Source organism: Cavia porcellus, unplaced genomic scaffold (assembly GCF_034190915.1).
Source record: "Cavia porcellus strain 051 isolate PalLab524CR breed Dunkin Hartley unplaced genomic scaffold, mCavPor4.1 scaffold_16, whole genome shotgun sequence".
NCBI lineage: Eukaryota > Metazoa > Chordata > Mammalia > Rodentia > Caviidae > Cavia > Cavia porcellus.
In genome coordinates, this window is record NW_026947499.1 from 1,366,689 (window position 1) to 1,382,500 (window position 15,812).

A 15,812-nucleotide genomic window follows, 5' to 3' on the forward strand; every position below is an offset into this window, starting at 1 on the left:
CTGATTCTTCCCTGGACTCTCGCCCCGGGATGCCCACACGGGGCCGGCCACACCCACCCTCCAGAGTGCTTCTCCCCCGGCCACCAGCTCAGCCTGCCCACCAGCCACACAGGGAGCCGAGGCTACACCCTCCAGAGGGGCCGAAGTGGATAGGGGCGAGGGGTTAAGGAAGGCTGCGTGGGCCTGTGGGGAGGAGCAGATTGAGGGGTGCGGACGGCAGCAGCTTGGGCAGGAGGGACCTGAGGGGAGCAGATGCCGTGCCTTGCTGTGCACCGGAGAACAGTGGTGCTGGCGTCCTGGGTGGGGGAGCTCAGCCCATCACAGGACAATGGCCATGTGGCCAGTGTCAGGTCTGAGCCTGATGCACGGATTAAGGAGCCCCCATAAAGGCCAATGGTCAGCCCAAGACTGACCTGTCCCCCATGTGATCCTGAGGTGGTTCTGATTGGGACCAGAGGCAGCGCTGCCATGGAGCTGGCCCAGGACGGCCGCCTGGCCTCCCCCGTCACCCTGAGAGCGGGCTGTCCTGACTGCCCGCTTAGTCCACCACCTCCCCCACAGTCTGCACTGGGTGTGTTTCCCTCCTCCTCCAGAAGCTCTGGGGCCTCTCCCCTCCTAGGACCCCGAGACCCCGGAGCCCCAGCCTGGGGAGGCTGCATGCAGAGCAGGTCTTTCACCCACCTTTGGCCACTCAGCATCTGGGACGGTGGGGTGGAGGTGCAGGGTGGCTTTGCTCTGCCATGGGCTGGGGGACCCGGGGTCCACCTCCCCTTTCCACTGGCCACCTGGCACTGGTATTGGGGACCCTGGCACCTCAGCACATCCTGCTGCCCATAAGGGTAGGTGACGCAGGACTGCTGTGCATGGAACCATTTCCCACCTTAAAGAGCAAACCGAACAAGGTGCGGATGCCGGGGTGCAGCGGCGAGGGGGTAATGGGAGCCCCGGCAGTGACCCCCCAGGGCCTGCTGCTGCCTCACATGTCCGGGCGGTGCCCAGATACCTCACACCTGTCCCAGCCCCGCCTGACTTTGCCACACCCTGACTACCCTCCCTCTGGGCTCTTCGCCGGGAAGCTTTGTGCCCAGGTCTCTGTGGAGGTGGCTCATTGTCACCATGAAGTCACCCTGATGAGATGTCACTTTAGTGTGGGACTCGGGACGCTGCCAGCCAGAGCAGCTGCCCCCCAGGGCAGGGGAGGAAGGAGATGGGGGGCTGGCAGGGCGCTGCAGAAGCAGCACAGGGTCCAGGTGCTGCGAGAGAGCCCAGTGCTGGATCCTCCCCCGCTGCTTCGGGCGGTGTTGAGTGGATGCCCGAGCGTGCCCACCGTTCCCCGGCAGCTGGGGCATGAGCGGGACTATCACCTTGCCCTGGGTTAGGCCTGGGCTCCAGGTCCTTGCAGTCTGTCCCTTCCCAGGACCATGTGGTTATGGGGTCCTTTCCGCCTGGGAGCCGCTCACTGCGTCTCAAGGCTCTTTTGCAGTTGGGTGCTAAGAGGGTCTGTGCCCACGGCCTGACCCATACCCCCTGCGATTCTGTGCTTCCAGGAGGCCGAAGGCTTTTTTGTTGAACCTGCCGGGTGCGGAGGGCATGCAGGAACCCCCTGCCCACCTCGTCCCCCTCTGGTGCCCCTGGGGCAGCAGTGCGACCCCAGATTCCCCATCCTGCCCAGCACCAAGCTGGGACCTGGTTGAGGCCCGGGTGGCACCCGCAGTTCTGAGGGTGCATCAGCTTCTGGGCACTGCAGATAGTGCAGGGTGGGCCTCGCCCGCTGCACCCCACCCCACATCCCTCGTCCCAGCCCATCGTGGACACTGAGCACTCAAATGTGGACCGGTGGCTCCAGGGACAGGGCTGCCTTCTCAGGGACCCTTCCTGCAGGAGGCCCGCCCTGCCCTGACCTGGGACTCTCCAGGACAGGCTCCTTCTTTGGCCTCAGGGGGACAACAGCTCCCCCACAGCCCTGAAATGAGCTCGCTGGGCTGGGGCTGCAGGAGCGCAGTGCTGCCTTCAGAGTGGTCCCCGTCACTGTATCCTGACGCCCACCCCAGCGGCCCAGAGCCCCATGCCCACCACACCAGCTCTGAGGCTTGCCAGGAGCCGGGGGCTGCTGCCACTGCCAGCTTGGAGCCCCAGCCCGGCCTGGTGCCCAGGCGGCCCCTCGCAGCGCTTTGATTCAGCGCTGTGTTCTCGTCCTCTGTGAGCTCCCCAGCCACCTCCTTTCCCTTTCCAGTTTATTTCAGCGCCGTCTGCGCTGTTTTTGCTCAGAAAGGAACAATTTTAAGCACGTGCTGCTTGGGCTGAGCTCAAGAATTCTGTAACCCCGCTTGGCTTTCAGCCCCGGGAAGCACGGGTGAGTGCGGGGGGCGAGGCCCCGGAGCCCAGGCTGCTGCTCAGCCAGCGCCAAGAGCCCCCTTCCACGTGCGCGATCCCGCCACTGTGAAGTAGAAGCTGCTAGGATTCAGCTTGCTCATCTGCAGTGTGGGGAGCGGGGAGCGCGTCTCGCCTCCACCCTGGAACCACGAGCCCGAGCATGGCTCCCGTGTGAGGAGACAGCCGTGCCCAGCGACCTGAGCAGTCCTGTCCCAGGTCGGGCTGTCGGCTTGGGGCTGCTGACCCCCACCATTGCTCTCTGACTTTAAAACCCGTCGAATCACACGCTTAGCCGTGGAGGGCGGCTTCGTCAGGACGTCACTTCCAAGTGAGGAGCAGCCACGGGAGGAAATTCTGTTGGTGCGCGTAGCTGGGGATGCTGCCACAGACGGTGGACCCGGGGCCCTGCCAGCTGGCGTCGCCTCTGCCGGAGCCCGGAGCCCAGTGCCAGCCGGAGCCCTGTCTCTCCACCCGCCCGGGCTGGCTGCTCTCTTGGGGAGGATGCCGCCGCCCCAGCCGGCCCCTCATGGTGACACGTGGCTGCCACCACTCCCACCTTTGCCCCAAGGCTCCGTCCAAAGGGGAGGGATCTCCCTCTGCCACTCTTCTGGCTGCTGGAGCTAAGCCACATGCCCACCCAGAAGGCCGAAGCCACAGGTCCTGCTCTGGGTGTGGAGGACAGGGCGTCACAGTGGCACTGCCCAGGCCGTGGAAAACTCTTGTACGATATCTCCTCCGGGAGCAGATGGTTCTACCTCGGGGCTGGGTTCCAGGGCTGCCCTGGCTCCTGCCTAGAGGGGCACAGCCCTTGGGCCGGGCCTCTGGGGGACCTGAGGCCCAGGGTTGAGTTGCCCAGGGAGGATTTCAGGGCAGTGGAAGTGCTGCACAGGCTTCGGTGGACACTGCTGGTCACTCTGGTTCAGCCAGCATCTGTCTGCCCGTGGGCATCGTGGGGACCGTCCTCAGGGTCAGGGCCAGGAGCACCCACCCGGCCAAGGCCGAGTCCCCCTCTCCTGCCCTCCCAAAGGCCAGGCCCACCTGAATCCACACCTCCCCTCCCCTGCCCGTGCAGACCTCGGGCTCCAGGCGACACCGGCCCGTCCCTGTCTGCCTGACGCTGCTCTTCTGTCTCCGTCACCCACAGGCTCAGGTTGAAGCCAAGAAGGAGCATGAGGGGGCAGTGCAGCTGCTAGAGGTGAGTGCAGGCCCCTCTCGGCCACGGCGGCCTAGCCAGGTGCCCGCTGTGCCCAGACAGTGCTCGGGATGCTGGGCTGTCACACTGCTCTCATGGGAGCCGGGGTCAGTCTCCATCTTTACCAGAGGGGAAACTGAGGCACAGGGATGCCACCACGTTCCCTTGGCCGCAGGGCCGGGCGACGCTGTCGACGCTGTCATCCTGCATCACCCGTCCTGGCAGATTGCTGGGGACAGGAGATCAGGTGTGCAGGGGGAGAGAAGGGAGGACCCGGTGACCTGGTGGCAGTGTCACCTGCCTGGGAGTGGCCCTCTGTCCCCTGGGCCGTCCTCAGTGGCCCCAGTGGTGGGGCTTGGAAGGCAGGTGGCCATTTCATCGGTGCTGCTAGTGTGGCACTTGGAAGTGGCCCCACCTGTTTTTGGCTCTGTCCCCCACCAGCCTCCTGCAGGACTGCGAGCAGGCAGAGAGCGGCTGGCCTCTTAGGTGACCCCAAGGCTTTGGCCCTCACCCTGTAGGCACGTAGGGTTGCGCCTGTCCAAGACAGGGTGGGAAGCGGCTCCTGAGGGTACAATCATGTGGGAGTGCCCCGAGGGCAGAGGTCAGGAGGAAGTAAGCCCTTCGGACAGAGGTCTCTCTCGGCTTCCTGCGTTCCAGAAGGCCTCTCTGGATGAGGGACTGGGCTGCCCTCTGTCAGGTGGCCTGTCCTCTGTTTCCATCCTCCGTGTGCCTCCCTGACAAGGCCTTTCTAGACCGGACCTTCCCTCAGGAGAAGGCCCATCGCTGTCCTGTACGGAGACCAGGTTCCAGGACTCGCCTGCCAGCTCACAGGCACCTGGTGCTGGTCTGGGCAGCGGCTCTAGCTTGTCCTGTCTGGGATTGGACTCAGCTGCCCTGCCCAAACTCTGCTGTCTCCTGGCTGGGCCTGGGGTCCCTTCCCCCCCCCGGAGCCCCCTACTTGGTAGCCCGGGTCCTTTCTATGGCCTCTAGTGGCCGCCATGGGCTGTCCCCGAGCTGCGGTGGACGTCTGAACCGCGGTTCTGGTGCAACACGGAGAAGGCCGCCCGGTGGCCGTGGCCCTCTGCTCACCGCCTCTTCCTGTGCTTGTGCCCTGCTTGGCCACCCAGAGCACCCTGGACAGCATGCAGGTATTTCCCTGAGCCCACGTGCCTGGCTGTGCTCTCCCGTGTGGCTGCCCTGAGCCCTGGGCCAGCTCTGTCCCCCACCCCGGCTCCTCAAGTTCTGACCCTGGCAGCTTTCTGGCTTGGAGGGGTCGGGGTCATGGCCTGGGAGCACTCTCTGGAGCCCAGAGCTGTCTCAGCGCACAGGTTTCCCATTCTCCACCCGAGCTGTCCCCGCCAGGCTGGTCCCGTGAATCTGGATGACCACGGGGAGGAGAAAGCATCTCCCTGGGTGACACTTGATGGCCCAGACGAGGTCACCGTCATCAGGATTCACAGGGAGCCCTGAGCACCTGCCTTCCCGCCCTGCTGCTGGTCCCCAGAAAGCTCCTTCATTGGGCAGAGGGGACCCGGGTCCTCCAGGCCTCGGCATCCACCTCCCATGGCGAATCAGAGTAGGGCCTAGTCCTGCGGGGCTGGGGTGCAGACCGATGGCCCGGGCAGCTGTCCTGGGACACTGGGAAGCAGGGGTGTGTGTGGGGGGTGACGCTGTGACACTCAGACGGTCAGACCCGAGGCCCAGTCTCCCTCTAAACCCGGAAGTGCTGACCCAGAGACTCGAACAGATGAATGTCCTTGTCCTCGGAGGGTGTAGCGCATCCCAGGGTCACCAGGGAGACTGGACCGCCCCTGGCTGGAGGGTTATGGTGCTGGGCTACCTTCTGCTGCAAGGTCCAGCTCCGCCCTCTGCCAGCCGGGGATCCCACTGGTAGCATGGGGCTCCGAGGGCAGTGAGTGTCAGGAGTTAACCGAGCTGACCGCAGGGAGCCCTGGTGTGGATGGCAGCCCAGGTCCAGGGAGGTCCCGACCCAGGCAGCTCCAGTGGTATCATCCTGCTCCTCTCGCGGGGACAGGGACCCGGAGGCACAGCTGGGTTGGGTGACTTGCCGTGGCGTCCTAGGAGGGTCCAAAAAGGACAAGGCCAAAGCACCTTGCACCCCAGCAGTCAAAGTGAGCCTGGCCAGGCCCTGCCCTGCCGTGCGGGGAGGTGGTTAGCGACTCTGCAAAGCCCTGGCTGCAGGGGATGCTGCCAAGTCACAGGCTGCAAGGAAAACAGTTACATGCAGGACACAGAATTTACAGTATTATTTATGATTATTTATGACTCCTCACTCAAGGAATCGAATTCAAAGAAAGTGCAGGAAATATGTCCGCACACTAAGGCCCTAGAGCTGAGGATCTGCTGAGTGCCTGGATCCCTTGGCAATAACCTGCATGAGTCCAGCTGGAGCTCAGAGCCCACAGCAATGACTCATGCAAGTCTGCTTCGTAGATCTGCTCTGGGAAGGCCCAGAGTCAGCAGTGGAAGCTAGAAAGTCTGTGCCAGCAGCTGAGGATCTGCACTGGAGCCAGGAAGCGATGCCCAAAGGAAGAACCAGGGCTCCCTTGAGGAGAACCGCAGCCTTCCTCAGCAGCAACGAGGTGCCTAGCTCCTCTGATGATGAGAACAGCCGAGTTCATACCAGGAAGCCAGCGGGACAACTTCTCCTGGAGATTAAACAGCACACATCTTCCCATCCGGGGCCAGGAAGCCATGCTCGAAGCAAGGACCAGGGCTCCCCAGAGTGACCCGCAGCCACTCTCAGCGACAACGATTCCAAACTCTGACACAGAACAGCTGAGCTCCTGTCAGGAAGGAAGCTCAGCAGCTCCCCCAGGAGAGCCCAGCCAGCAGGAGCACCGACACCTCTTCCCCCTCCCCGGTCTCCTCTGTGTGCGGGCAGCAGCCCCAGGAGGGCCCTCCGCACCTGGCACTACGCTGACACTGGCTCAGTTCACTCAGGTGACCGCCGGTTGTCAAACCCCACAGCTGCCATCAGATTTGATCTTAAACCGCAGACCTCCTGCTGCTGCTCACTTCACTGATGGTCCGGACACCAGCCCGTGGTCACCCAGCTGGACCCCAGGGCGCTGAGGACCCCGATGCCTGTGGAGGTCTCAGAATGGCATCTCCTCCCAAGCTTGTCACCAGGAGCGTCTGGCAGCTCGGTGACTGGTCCTCCAGGGCCCCCATGGGTGTTTTTGCTGCCTCTCCTGACACTGTCCCTGGAGCTGGTGTCACCTCTAGCCATCTCATTTTGCACACACCAAACCCGCCTTGCAGCCTCTGGGTGAAGTCTGGAAGTCTGTGGCGAAGGCCAGGGCAGCAGCAGCTTGCGGTCAGGCCCTGAGTTTGCTCTGTGCTCACAAACACAACACCGGCAAGTCTGTGTGTCCCCATCTCAGAGCGTCGGTCACAGCCAGCACACCTGGTCTCAAGTGGCCTGCCCTGCCCTGCCACCTGCAGGCACACCCAGGTGACTGTGCCACCTGCCTGCTCGCCACCTGCCACCTGGCACTCAGAGTAAGAACTGCTGTGCAAAGACACCTGCCATGGGCACGGCCAGGGTGAGGCTGGGCCGCCCCCAGCTCCTGGAAGGAAGCAGGCGGCCTGGTGGTGACCCACGGGCAGTTGGGTCAGCGCTGTGGTCCAGGTGCATGGAGGCCATGAGCCCGAGCACAGGTGTGGATTCTTTTACCTCCACTCAAGGCCCGATCTCTGCCCAGGAAGGGGCTACGTAGCCCCTGGTGTCTCGCCCATGAGCAGTGCAGCCCTCTGGACCACCAAAGCTGGGCGTCAATGTTCACTTTCCTGGCGGTGTGTCTTCCCCCAAAGCTGGTGGGTGACAGATCCCTGGGTCCCAGGACACCGGGAAGGCCATCCAGTCCAGCTGCTGCTGCGGGGATACAGCTGGCACCTGGCGGGTGCATGGCTGTCTCTAGACATGACCAGCTGAGCAGAAGCCCCTGCCAGAAAGGAGAGATTTTCTATGGGAACCAAGATCCCTGCCTCTCCAGAGACCTGAGTTGTGCCGGGGAGAGTGACACAGGCCTGGTGGGCCCCGTCCAGGGCCTCAGCTCTGTGCAGGACCACTCACTGCCCTGTCCACCCTAGGGCTGTCTCACCCTCAGCAAGGTGAGCCGGCCTGCTGGCCTCGCCCTGCCAGGCTGCCCCCTGCTCAGGGGTCCCGGCCTCCTCCACAAGAGCAGAGGCTTCTGGCTGCTGAGGGACTGTCTGGTCACGGCCCTGGGCATCAATGCTCGTGGGGGCCACGACCCACGGGGTGTCTTAGTTACTTTTCTTCATGCTGGGACAAAATACCCAGCACTCACAAGTTAGAGGAGGAAAGATTTATTCTGGTTCACAGTGTGCAGAAGTTTCAATGCATAGCTATCTCCAAGCCAGGGTGGCGTGGCAGAGGAGAAACAGTCCATGACGGGGCAGGCAGGAGGCAGCAACAGCAGCAAGCCTGCCTTTCCTTTTATCCCATCTAGGCTACAAGGTGGTGTTGCTGACACCAGGGTGGGACTTCCCATTATCTACACTCAGAACTATGCTGATTCCAATCCATGGACTGATTTAGTACCACACACCCTTAATCCCAGTGTCACACACCCTAGATCCAGTCAGTGCCAGAAGCCCCAGGTCTGAGCACATGAGGCTTTGGGGGGCGTCCAGACACAAGCTGTAACAGGCTGGCTCCCGGGTGTCCTGTGTCTGTGGAGCTGGGGCGTCCCACTGGGCGGTTCTCTGTCTCCCAGGGTCAGCCAGGCGTGGCCTGCTTGGGTCCCTGCCTCTCTGAGATGAGACGTCTGCAGCTCCCATGAGCAGGCTGTTTGGGGGCAGCTCTGACGGCTCGCCGCCGCCCTCTGCTTGAGCTGGGGTGCCGCAGGCTCGGTTCCACTCAGGGTTGTCCACGCTGCTGTCCACCTTGGCCGGGACAGGTTTGCACACGTTTGTCCACTGTGGCCCCTGAGCACCACTGGATGCCCTCTCCAGGCCCTGGAGGACCCTGCGGGACAGAGGGGCCACACAGCCTGCACCCAGGGCCTTCCTTGGGCACGGGCCCCCGCTGCCAAGGCATGAACTGCATGGTTTCCTCTGTGCCCACACAGCTCTGTGCCACATTCTGTAGTTTAAAATTCACTTGACTTCAGACCTTCTCATTTCTGAAATAACTTTAGACTCACGAGGACCCCCAAGACAGTCCTATGGACCTCGCCACATATCCTCAAGGAGGGGTCTCCGGGCCTGTGGGGCAGGGCTCCTTCCGGGGGTTGCAGGTCATTTTTGGATCTTAGCTCTGCGGGAACTGGCTGTGTAAGTGGGTTCATGGGGTCCTGCCACAGTCTGTGACCAGAGGGTTCAGTGTCCAGCAACTCCCCTGTGCTCACCGCTCCCCAGCCGAAAGCCCCCTCCAGTGCTGTGTCCTCTGGGCTTCAGTTCTGTCATCTGGGGATGTTACACGAGCGGCCATAGTTGGCCTCCTCTGTAGGCCCCGGCAGCAGAAGTGGGATGCTTGGGACATTTCCTCTGCACATTGGACCTATGCAGGACGCTTGGGCTGTCTGCTGCCCCAGAGCCCGGTCCCCCACCCCCTGACAGTGCCTGTAGCCCTTTGGCTAATGTGTGAGTCCAGGGCGCCCCTGTGTCCTCCTGCCCACACGCTCAGGCCACTGCTCCACTGAGGGCCCCTGCTGCCCTCGGGGAGCCTGGCACTGTCCGAGAGCTGAGCTGGTCCTGAGCCCTGGCCCCGAGGAGGAGCCCAGCATCGCCCCTGTGTGGGGAGCCTCCGGTTCCGTCCGCACCTTCCTCCTGCAGCAGGTTCCCGGCCAGAACCACTCAGCTCTTTAAAACAAGAATCCTGCTAAGTTTTAAAATGAGTCTAAGAAATTAATTATAGGCTTGGGATCTGTCAGGTTTATTTTTAGAAGTTCATGATCTCAACATAAATAGGGACGCGTTCTGGACGAAGGAGCAGAGATGCTTGGTGCCCGTGGGGAAGGGGAGAATGAGGAGGAGGAGGACTCACAGCTGATCTGCCTGGGCCGGGGGACCCCTCGCCCCCAGCCCCCGTTCCTCCTGTCGGTGTGAAACACGGACTGAGCTGCACCTCCAGGGCGGTGCCAACTCCTGCACCGGGTGCCGGGAGCCCCACGGGAGGCTGGAAGAGGAAAACCTGCCCTCGGCCCTGGGGCCAGCAGGGAGCCAGGCCACGCGAGGGACCAAGGCCTGGGAGCACGGGCACCGCAAGGGTGGACCTGCCTGCAGACGGGACAGGCCACCCCAGGAGGCACAGGGACTGCACGACCGTGTACTGGGCTCCATGGTGTTGAGAACCAGCACGCAGAGGCAGGCACAGGCCTGCGGTCCGCTGCGGATAGCAGAATGTAGTCGGGGAGCTGATAGAAGGGGGTGTGGAGGTGGAGGGGACCCCCAGGGGCCCTGGCCCTGTGGCTGCTTTTGTGACTAGGGCAGGGGCGGGACGGAGCAGCTTGGCAGAAACCCGCAAAGGGGGAGATGGTTATTCACAACGGCCTCTGCTGGCCAGCCTGTCTGCCCGTGGAGGGAGCTCTCTGAGTGGTCCTTGTGCTGTGTGTGTCCCTTGCCTGGGCTCCCGAGATGCCTGTGACGTCTGCCCACGGCAGCTCATCACAACCCTGCCCTGTGGGGGAACCCCCGGCGGGCGCTGCTGCAGCAGGTTCCCTGGGGTTCTGTGGTCCCGGGGCAGGTGCCCCAGGGGGAGGTGTCACATGGGTGGGACAGCAATGGGGCCACCCCAAGCCAGAGCCGGCCTGGCCTTGCATTCCAGACTCCAGCGTCGGGCAGGGCGCCAACCACCAAGTGCCTGCTGGGCACGCAGCCCGGCAGGCCCTGCCGTTGGCCGTCAGCTGAGCATCTGCAGGGTTTCCGGGCACGGTGGCTGCCGGGGGAGCTGGGCGGTGGAGGCGGCACCCGCCACACCTGGGCACTCACACAGGCACTCTGGTCTGCACAGCACGTGTGTGTGTGTGTGTGTGTGTGTGCGCGTGTGTGCGTGTGTGGCCTCCCCACCCCACCCCCGGCCACCCGCTGATCTGTCCACCACGTGCAGTGCAGGGTCCGGGAGCTGGAGGAGAAATGCCGGACACAGAGTGAGCAGTTCCATCTGCTGTCTCGGGACCTGGAGAAGTTCCGGCAGCACGCAGGGAAGATCGACCTGCTGGGTGGCAGCGTGGTGGCCTCGCTGGACGTCCCCGGGGTCCCTGGCAAGGCCTTCCCGCAGTTCGTGAACGGACTGGCCACCTCCATCGGCAAGGGTGAGTGCCTGCCCTGCCGCCCCGCCCTGGTGCACTCCGGTGGGGAGGGCTGAGTGTCCGTGGCTGGCAGGGACCTTGAGGACGAGACAGCATAGGACACTGGTGCCCCTGCTTGTGCAGCACCCTGGGGCGGCCCCCAGGCACCTTGCTGCTTGTCCACAGTACAAGCGGCCAGTGCTGGCCCTAGGGAAGCTGAAGCGCTTGGGGCTCACACGGTGTGCACAGAGTGGGGGTGCCCAGGGGCCTCGCCGGGGCCCGTGCTGCTGCCCACGGTATGGCTTCAGGAGAGAACGGGCTGGGGGAGGAGGGTGACCAGGGTCTGTGCCCCTTCCCTTGTTTGGAGCCGAGTTTGGGGGCTGATGCTGTGACACCAGCCAGATGCCAGGGCAGCGCAGATGGGAAGGCGGTGGGTAGGAGGTGGGGACAGGGCCTCCGGGGCCTCCCTCCATGAGAGCTACACAGCACCCTCCACCAGCGGGAAGGACAGAGGCCCTGCTGGAGGCCATCGGAGGCCCCGTACCGTGTTTCAGGGAGTGCTGATCATGGGGGTGCGTGGCAGGAACCCGGCTCCAATTCCCTGAAGCAAAGCACGTTAGGGTATCAGCCCTCCTGAGTGTACCTGGGGGGCCCAGCCAGCGCCTTGGCTGTCGGGGGACACCTGGCGGCGTGGGGCACACCTGGCAGCGTGGGGCACACCAGCCAGGGCATGGACTTGCATGCAGACACGGACTGGGACACTGTGCCCTTGTGGGGATGCAGGGTACAGACAGATGAGGCGGGCGGGTGTTTTCCTGGGAACTCAGTGGTAACGGGAAGTGAGACACTGCTTAAAACCATTTGCTTTTCCCCGGGAACCCGGCCTGCATTGTGGCTGTGGTGTGGTTCCGTGACCGCACGGATTCCAGCCTTAACCTCCCCCGAGGCTCACATCCTTGGCGGTCTGTTCGTTTCTGTAGAGCACTGAGTCTTGGGAAGAGAAGACAGCTTTCTGTCTGCAGCCTCTGTGTTTAGTAGTGGAGTTTGTACTTACGCACTATATTAATTTTCCATCACGGAAAATCGGACAAGCTGTGACGTTTTTTCTAAGTGGGACGGAAAACGGACCTGAAAACGACCTCTTTCCCTCCGTCTTAGTAAATCTCTGTGTGTGGGACGCTTTATCACTATTTTTAATTTTTAAAAGCTGCAACGTCCCCCTGTGGGGAACGTCAGTGTACAAGGGGCAGTGTGATGCTTCCCCCGTGAACACGTCCATGGTGGGAAGCAGCGTGGCCTGGGCCAGGCCGGGAGGCCAGTGCCTGGAGCTCAGGAGCAGGCTCGTCCTGTCGGGAGCCATCCGAGCCCGGTGCGGTGTGCTTTGTAGAACACGTGACGGGCTGCTGTGTGCCGTGGCTGCCCACTGCTTCCGGCCCTCTCTGGTCACGGCATCCTAGGCCAGACGTCCAGGAGTAACTCACGGGTGTAAGCCAGGCTCTGGTCTGTGACTAGTGTGTCCACTGGCCGCAGCCACTGCCCTCCGCTGTCTGCTTTTAAGGCGAAGCTTTGGGTTACTTTTTTCTGGTTGCTGAGAGGAAATATCTGATGCCCAAATGAAGGAAGGAGAGGTTTATTTAGCTCACAGCGTATGGAAGTTTCAGTCCATATTCAGCCCGCTACAAGGCAGGGTAGCGTGGCACGGGGCAGCCCTTCAAGGCAGCAGCCAGCAAAAGCAGCCAGAGTAAAGAGAGTTGGGGGCACTTACACCGTCCCCTGCCCTCCTGGCTCCCTGCTGAGTCTCTCTCAGTTAAACTTCTAAACTGCTCAAGTGGACACAAGGTGTGGACCATCACACCTGGTCAGAGCTGCCCTTGGAGATCAGGAAGTGTCCCACCCAGGTGACGATGGAACGCCACCCGCCTGGCCCCGATCCCTCCAGAGCCGAGGCACCGGGGTCCCTCCAGACCCCGGTGCTGGCCCTCGGGGCTCAGGTCTCTGTCTTCACTGTGTGTCTGCCTCGGGCTCCTGACGGGTCCCTGACGCAGCAGCACTCGGGTCTCACTTCCGGGGACCACAGCTCTGGCACAGGCTTTGTAGATGCTTGCGCCTCAAGAGCGTGCACGTGGGACAGCCCGTTGAGGGCCTGTGTTTGTGTCGTGGTCACTGTGTCCTTGCTCAGATACAATGCCAACTCCAACAAGTTAAGGAGGTTTATGTGGGGTCACGGTTCAGTCCATGACCTGCTCTCTCCAAGGCAGGGCAGCAGGGCATAGGTGTCCAGTGGAGGAGGCCAGCTTGGGGCATGGTGGACAGGACACAGAGAGAAGGGAGGAGCTGGAGGGAGCTGAGCCCTTCCGGTCAGGCCCCACCTCCCAAGGCAGACGTGGTCAGCTCCAGGCCCACCCACCTCCCCAGAGCCTCTGTGCGTGTGTGGCTTTGGGGGCGCCTAGCTGCAAACCAGGGCAGTTCTAAGCTGCTGTCTGCCCATCTGCTGGACGGCAGGACAAGCTGCTGCGGAACTTGTACAAGTCAGAGGGGACACAGGAGACCCTGCTGTGATATCTACTCTGTCACCAGGACAGGGCATCCCCAGGCCAGGCTCCGTGCTGCTGTGGTGACAACCCCGGTGCTGGCCCTCGGGGCTCAGGTCTCTGTCTTCACCATGTGTCTGCCTCCAGCTCCTGACGGGTCCCTGAGGCGGCAGCACTCGGGTCTGCAGCAGAGGCTGGCTGTGTGTGTGTGGCGGCCGTGTGCCAGGCACGGCTCTGGTAGGAGGAACAGGCCGCCCCCAGGCTCCTGCCCACCACACTCGGTCAGCCTGGCACCTCCGGGCTCTGTCATTTGGAGGCTGCTTCTCCCCAGCTCTGGCTCCCGTCAGTGAGCTTTCCTCCTCCTGGTGGTGAAAGGGCTGCAGTGTCACCGAGCCTCACAGCCCCTCCACTTTGAGCTGAGGAAGGTGAGAGCCTCTTTGCCAGGGAGCCCCGCTCATCTCTCTGGCTGGACCCTTTTGGAGCCAGGAGGCACCAAATCCTCACGCAGCCATGGGGGTGCTGCTGGGTAGACAGGCCAGAGTGGGTTTGGGGTGGAACAGTCGCTGTGGTGTCTGCTCTCACCGTCTGATGGCGATGTGTCCCCGCCAGGTCACGAGGGATCCGCTGGGAATTACTCTGTGACCAGGGACCACACTCTGATCCCCGGGGAAAAGCCAGAGCCTCCAGGCTCCGCCAAGCCCAGCTTCCTTTCGAGGTCCAGCAGCCCAAGATGCAGATTTGAGTCCGACGTGAGTCCCCCGCTAGCCGGCTCCACGTCCTCTGCGTCCCCCCTTCCTGTCGTACGCCCTCCCCTCTCCTGTGTCCACTGAGTCCTGAGTGTCCTTACTGCCTGCTCAGGCTGGGGGTCCTGGTGGGCACGGTGGCCGTGCAGTGGGCAGGGACCACAGTGTCCGGTCAGCCCCTCCCACCCCAGGGCGTCCCTAACCTGTTGTAGGTGAAGGAGGTGAAGAAGCTGGATCTCCCCGAAGCAAACCCGAGACAGCAGGCAGAGGTGGGGATGGGTGCGGGGCCCGCCCGTCCCCCTCCTGTGTGCAGGGCACCCTCAGATGCCCGAGGGCAGGGGACACATACCGGGCGTCCCTGGGCCGGGTGCGGCTGTGTGGGTGTCTGCAGCCTGGGCCGTTCCCCAGGGCCTGGTCCTGGCAGGGTCCCCCGTGTGTCCCGGTGGGGACACTGCTCACCCAGCACACGTGTGTCTCCACAGATGGACAATGAACGGAACCCCAATACCTCAAAGCAGAGATACTCGGGGAAGGTCCACTTGTGTGTCGCCCGCTACAGGTGAGCACCCCGGCCCAGCTGCCCTCAGCGGGGCGAGCGGTTCAGTGTGGCCCATGGCTGGGGGCTTGGCTGTGTGCGCTGGCTCCAAGGGGGAGCGTCCGGTGGAGCAGAGATGATCGACCCCGAGGGGCAGGAGGCAGAGCCGGGCAGCAGGCCGGGGAGGAAGGTGCAGGACTGGATTCGGTTCCCAGGGCCGTGGCTGCATCCGTCGTCCCCAGAATGCCCCCCCCCCCCCAGTATAGAGGGCGCCGGGGCCTCCCTGGCCGGTGCGGGCTCTGGGCAGAACTGGACAGTGTGTGAGTCTCTGGAGCTGACAGCCGTGGACGTGCTCCGTGCATGTGACCACTTCCACAGCACGGTGGCTGGCTGTGACCCTCGTGGGCTCCAGGCAAAGGTGCCCACTGCCTTCTCCAGCTCGGGAGCCCGGGGTGCTCCTCAGCCCGTGGCCACAGTGCTGGGTCCCTGCCTCTGTCTGCACACGGCCTCCTTCTGGGCATGTGTGTATCCCTCTGTGCCATCTTGATGGCATCTGCAGAGACCCTGTGTCCAGATGGGGGCACAGCTCAGCCTACAATAGACATTAAACAGGGTGTCACAGCAAGGTGGTGTTGTTCAGGGCCCCTGTGGTGCTCCCGTGTCCTCCCTGCCCAGTCCTGCCCAACTTCTGGACCGGAGGACCTTTGGTGGCTGGTCAGCAGTGTGGCCGTGGTCCCTGACAGCTTCTTGCCCCTGAGGCTCGGGGCTCACGCAGTCTCTGTCCTCCGCTGTGCTGGTGACCTGTGTGCATGGCTGGCCCAGGCCCCGGACAAGACTCAGCTCTGCCCCAGCGCTGGTGCCCGGCTACTGCCTGCACAGGACAGGGGAGGACAAGGGGCTGGAGGCCATGGGTGCCATGAGGCCACCTTCCCTCACTCTGGGCAGTGACCTTCGATCCCCCTGGCTCACGGCCCGCCTGCAGGCCATGACCTCAGCCCTTCTCCTCCGGCCAGGCTGGCTTCCCGCAGCCTCTGCTGACCGTGGTGGTGTTTCCTGCTGATTTCAAGTCTGTCAGCTTCCCACGTCTGACAGGCAGATGACAAGTGCAGCGGCCACTGCTGGACAGGGCTGCCCTGGGTGGTGGCTCCCCCACTGTGTGTC

General features: G+C 63.2%; 1 protein-coding gene across 23 annotated transcripts in view; it reads left to right on the plus strand.

Moving 5' to 3' along the window:
• The window catches only part of Rimbp2 (RIMS binding protein 2), a 124,811-nt gene that overhangs the window by 77,492 nt on the left and 31,507 nt on the right, over positions 1–15,812 (plus strand). For 10 of the 23 annotated variants that reach the window (XR_010039541.1, XM_063225447.1, XM_063225449.1 and 7 more), the window contains 6 exons: positions 3,518–3,568; positions 4,693–4,713; positions 10,662–10,866; positions 13,983–14,122; positions 14,329–14,385; positions 14,599–14,675. Coding sequence is in view for 22 of the 23 variants with exons in the window: in XM_063225447.1 (XP_063081517.1) it covers positions 3,518–3,568; positions 4,693–4,713; positions 10,662–10,866; positions 13,983–14,122; positions 14,329–14,385; positions 14,599–14,675 (551 nt within the window). In the remaining variant the exon portion in view is untranslated. The remainder of the gene's footprint in view (positions 1–3,517; positions 3,569–4,692; positions 4,714–10,661; positions 10,867–13,982; positions 14,123–14,328; positions 14,386–14,598; positions 14,676–15,812) is intronic. The other 13 variants (XM_063225454.1, XM_063225460.1, XM_063225467.1 and 10 more) reach the window with 5 other exon arrangements.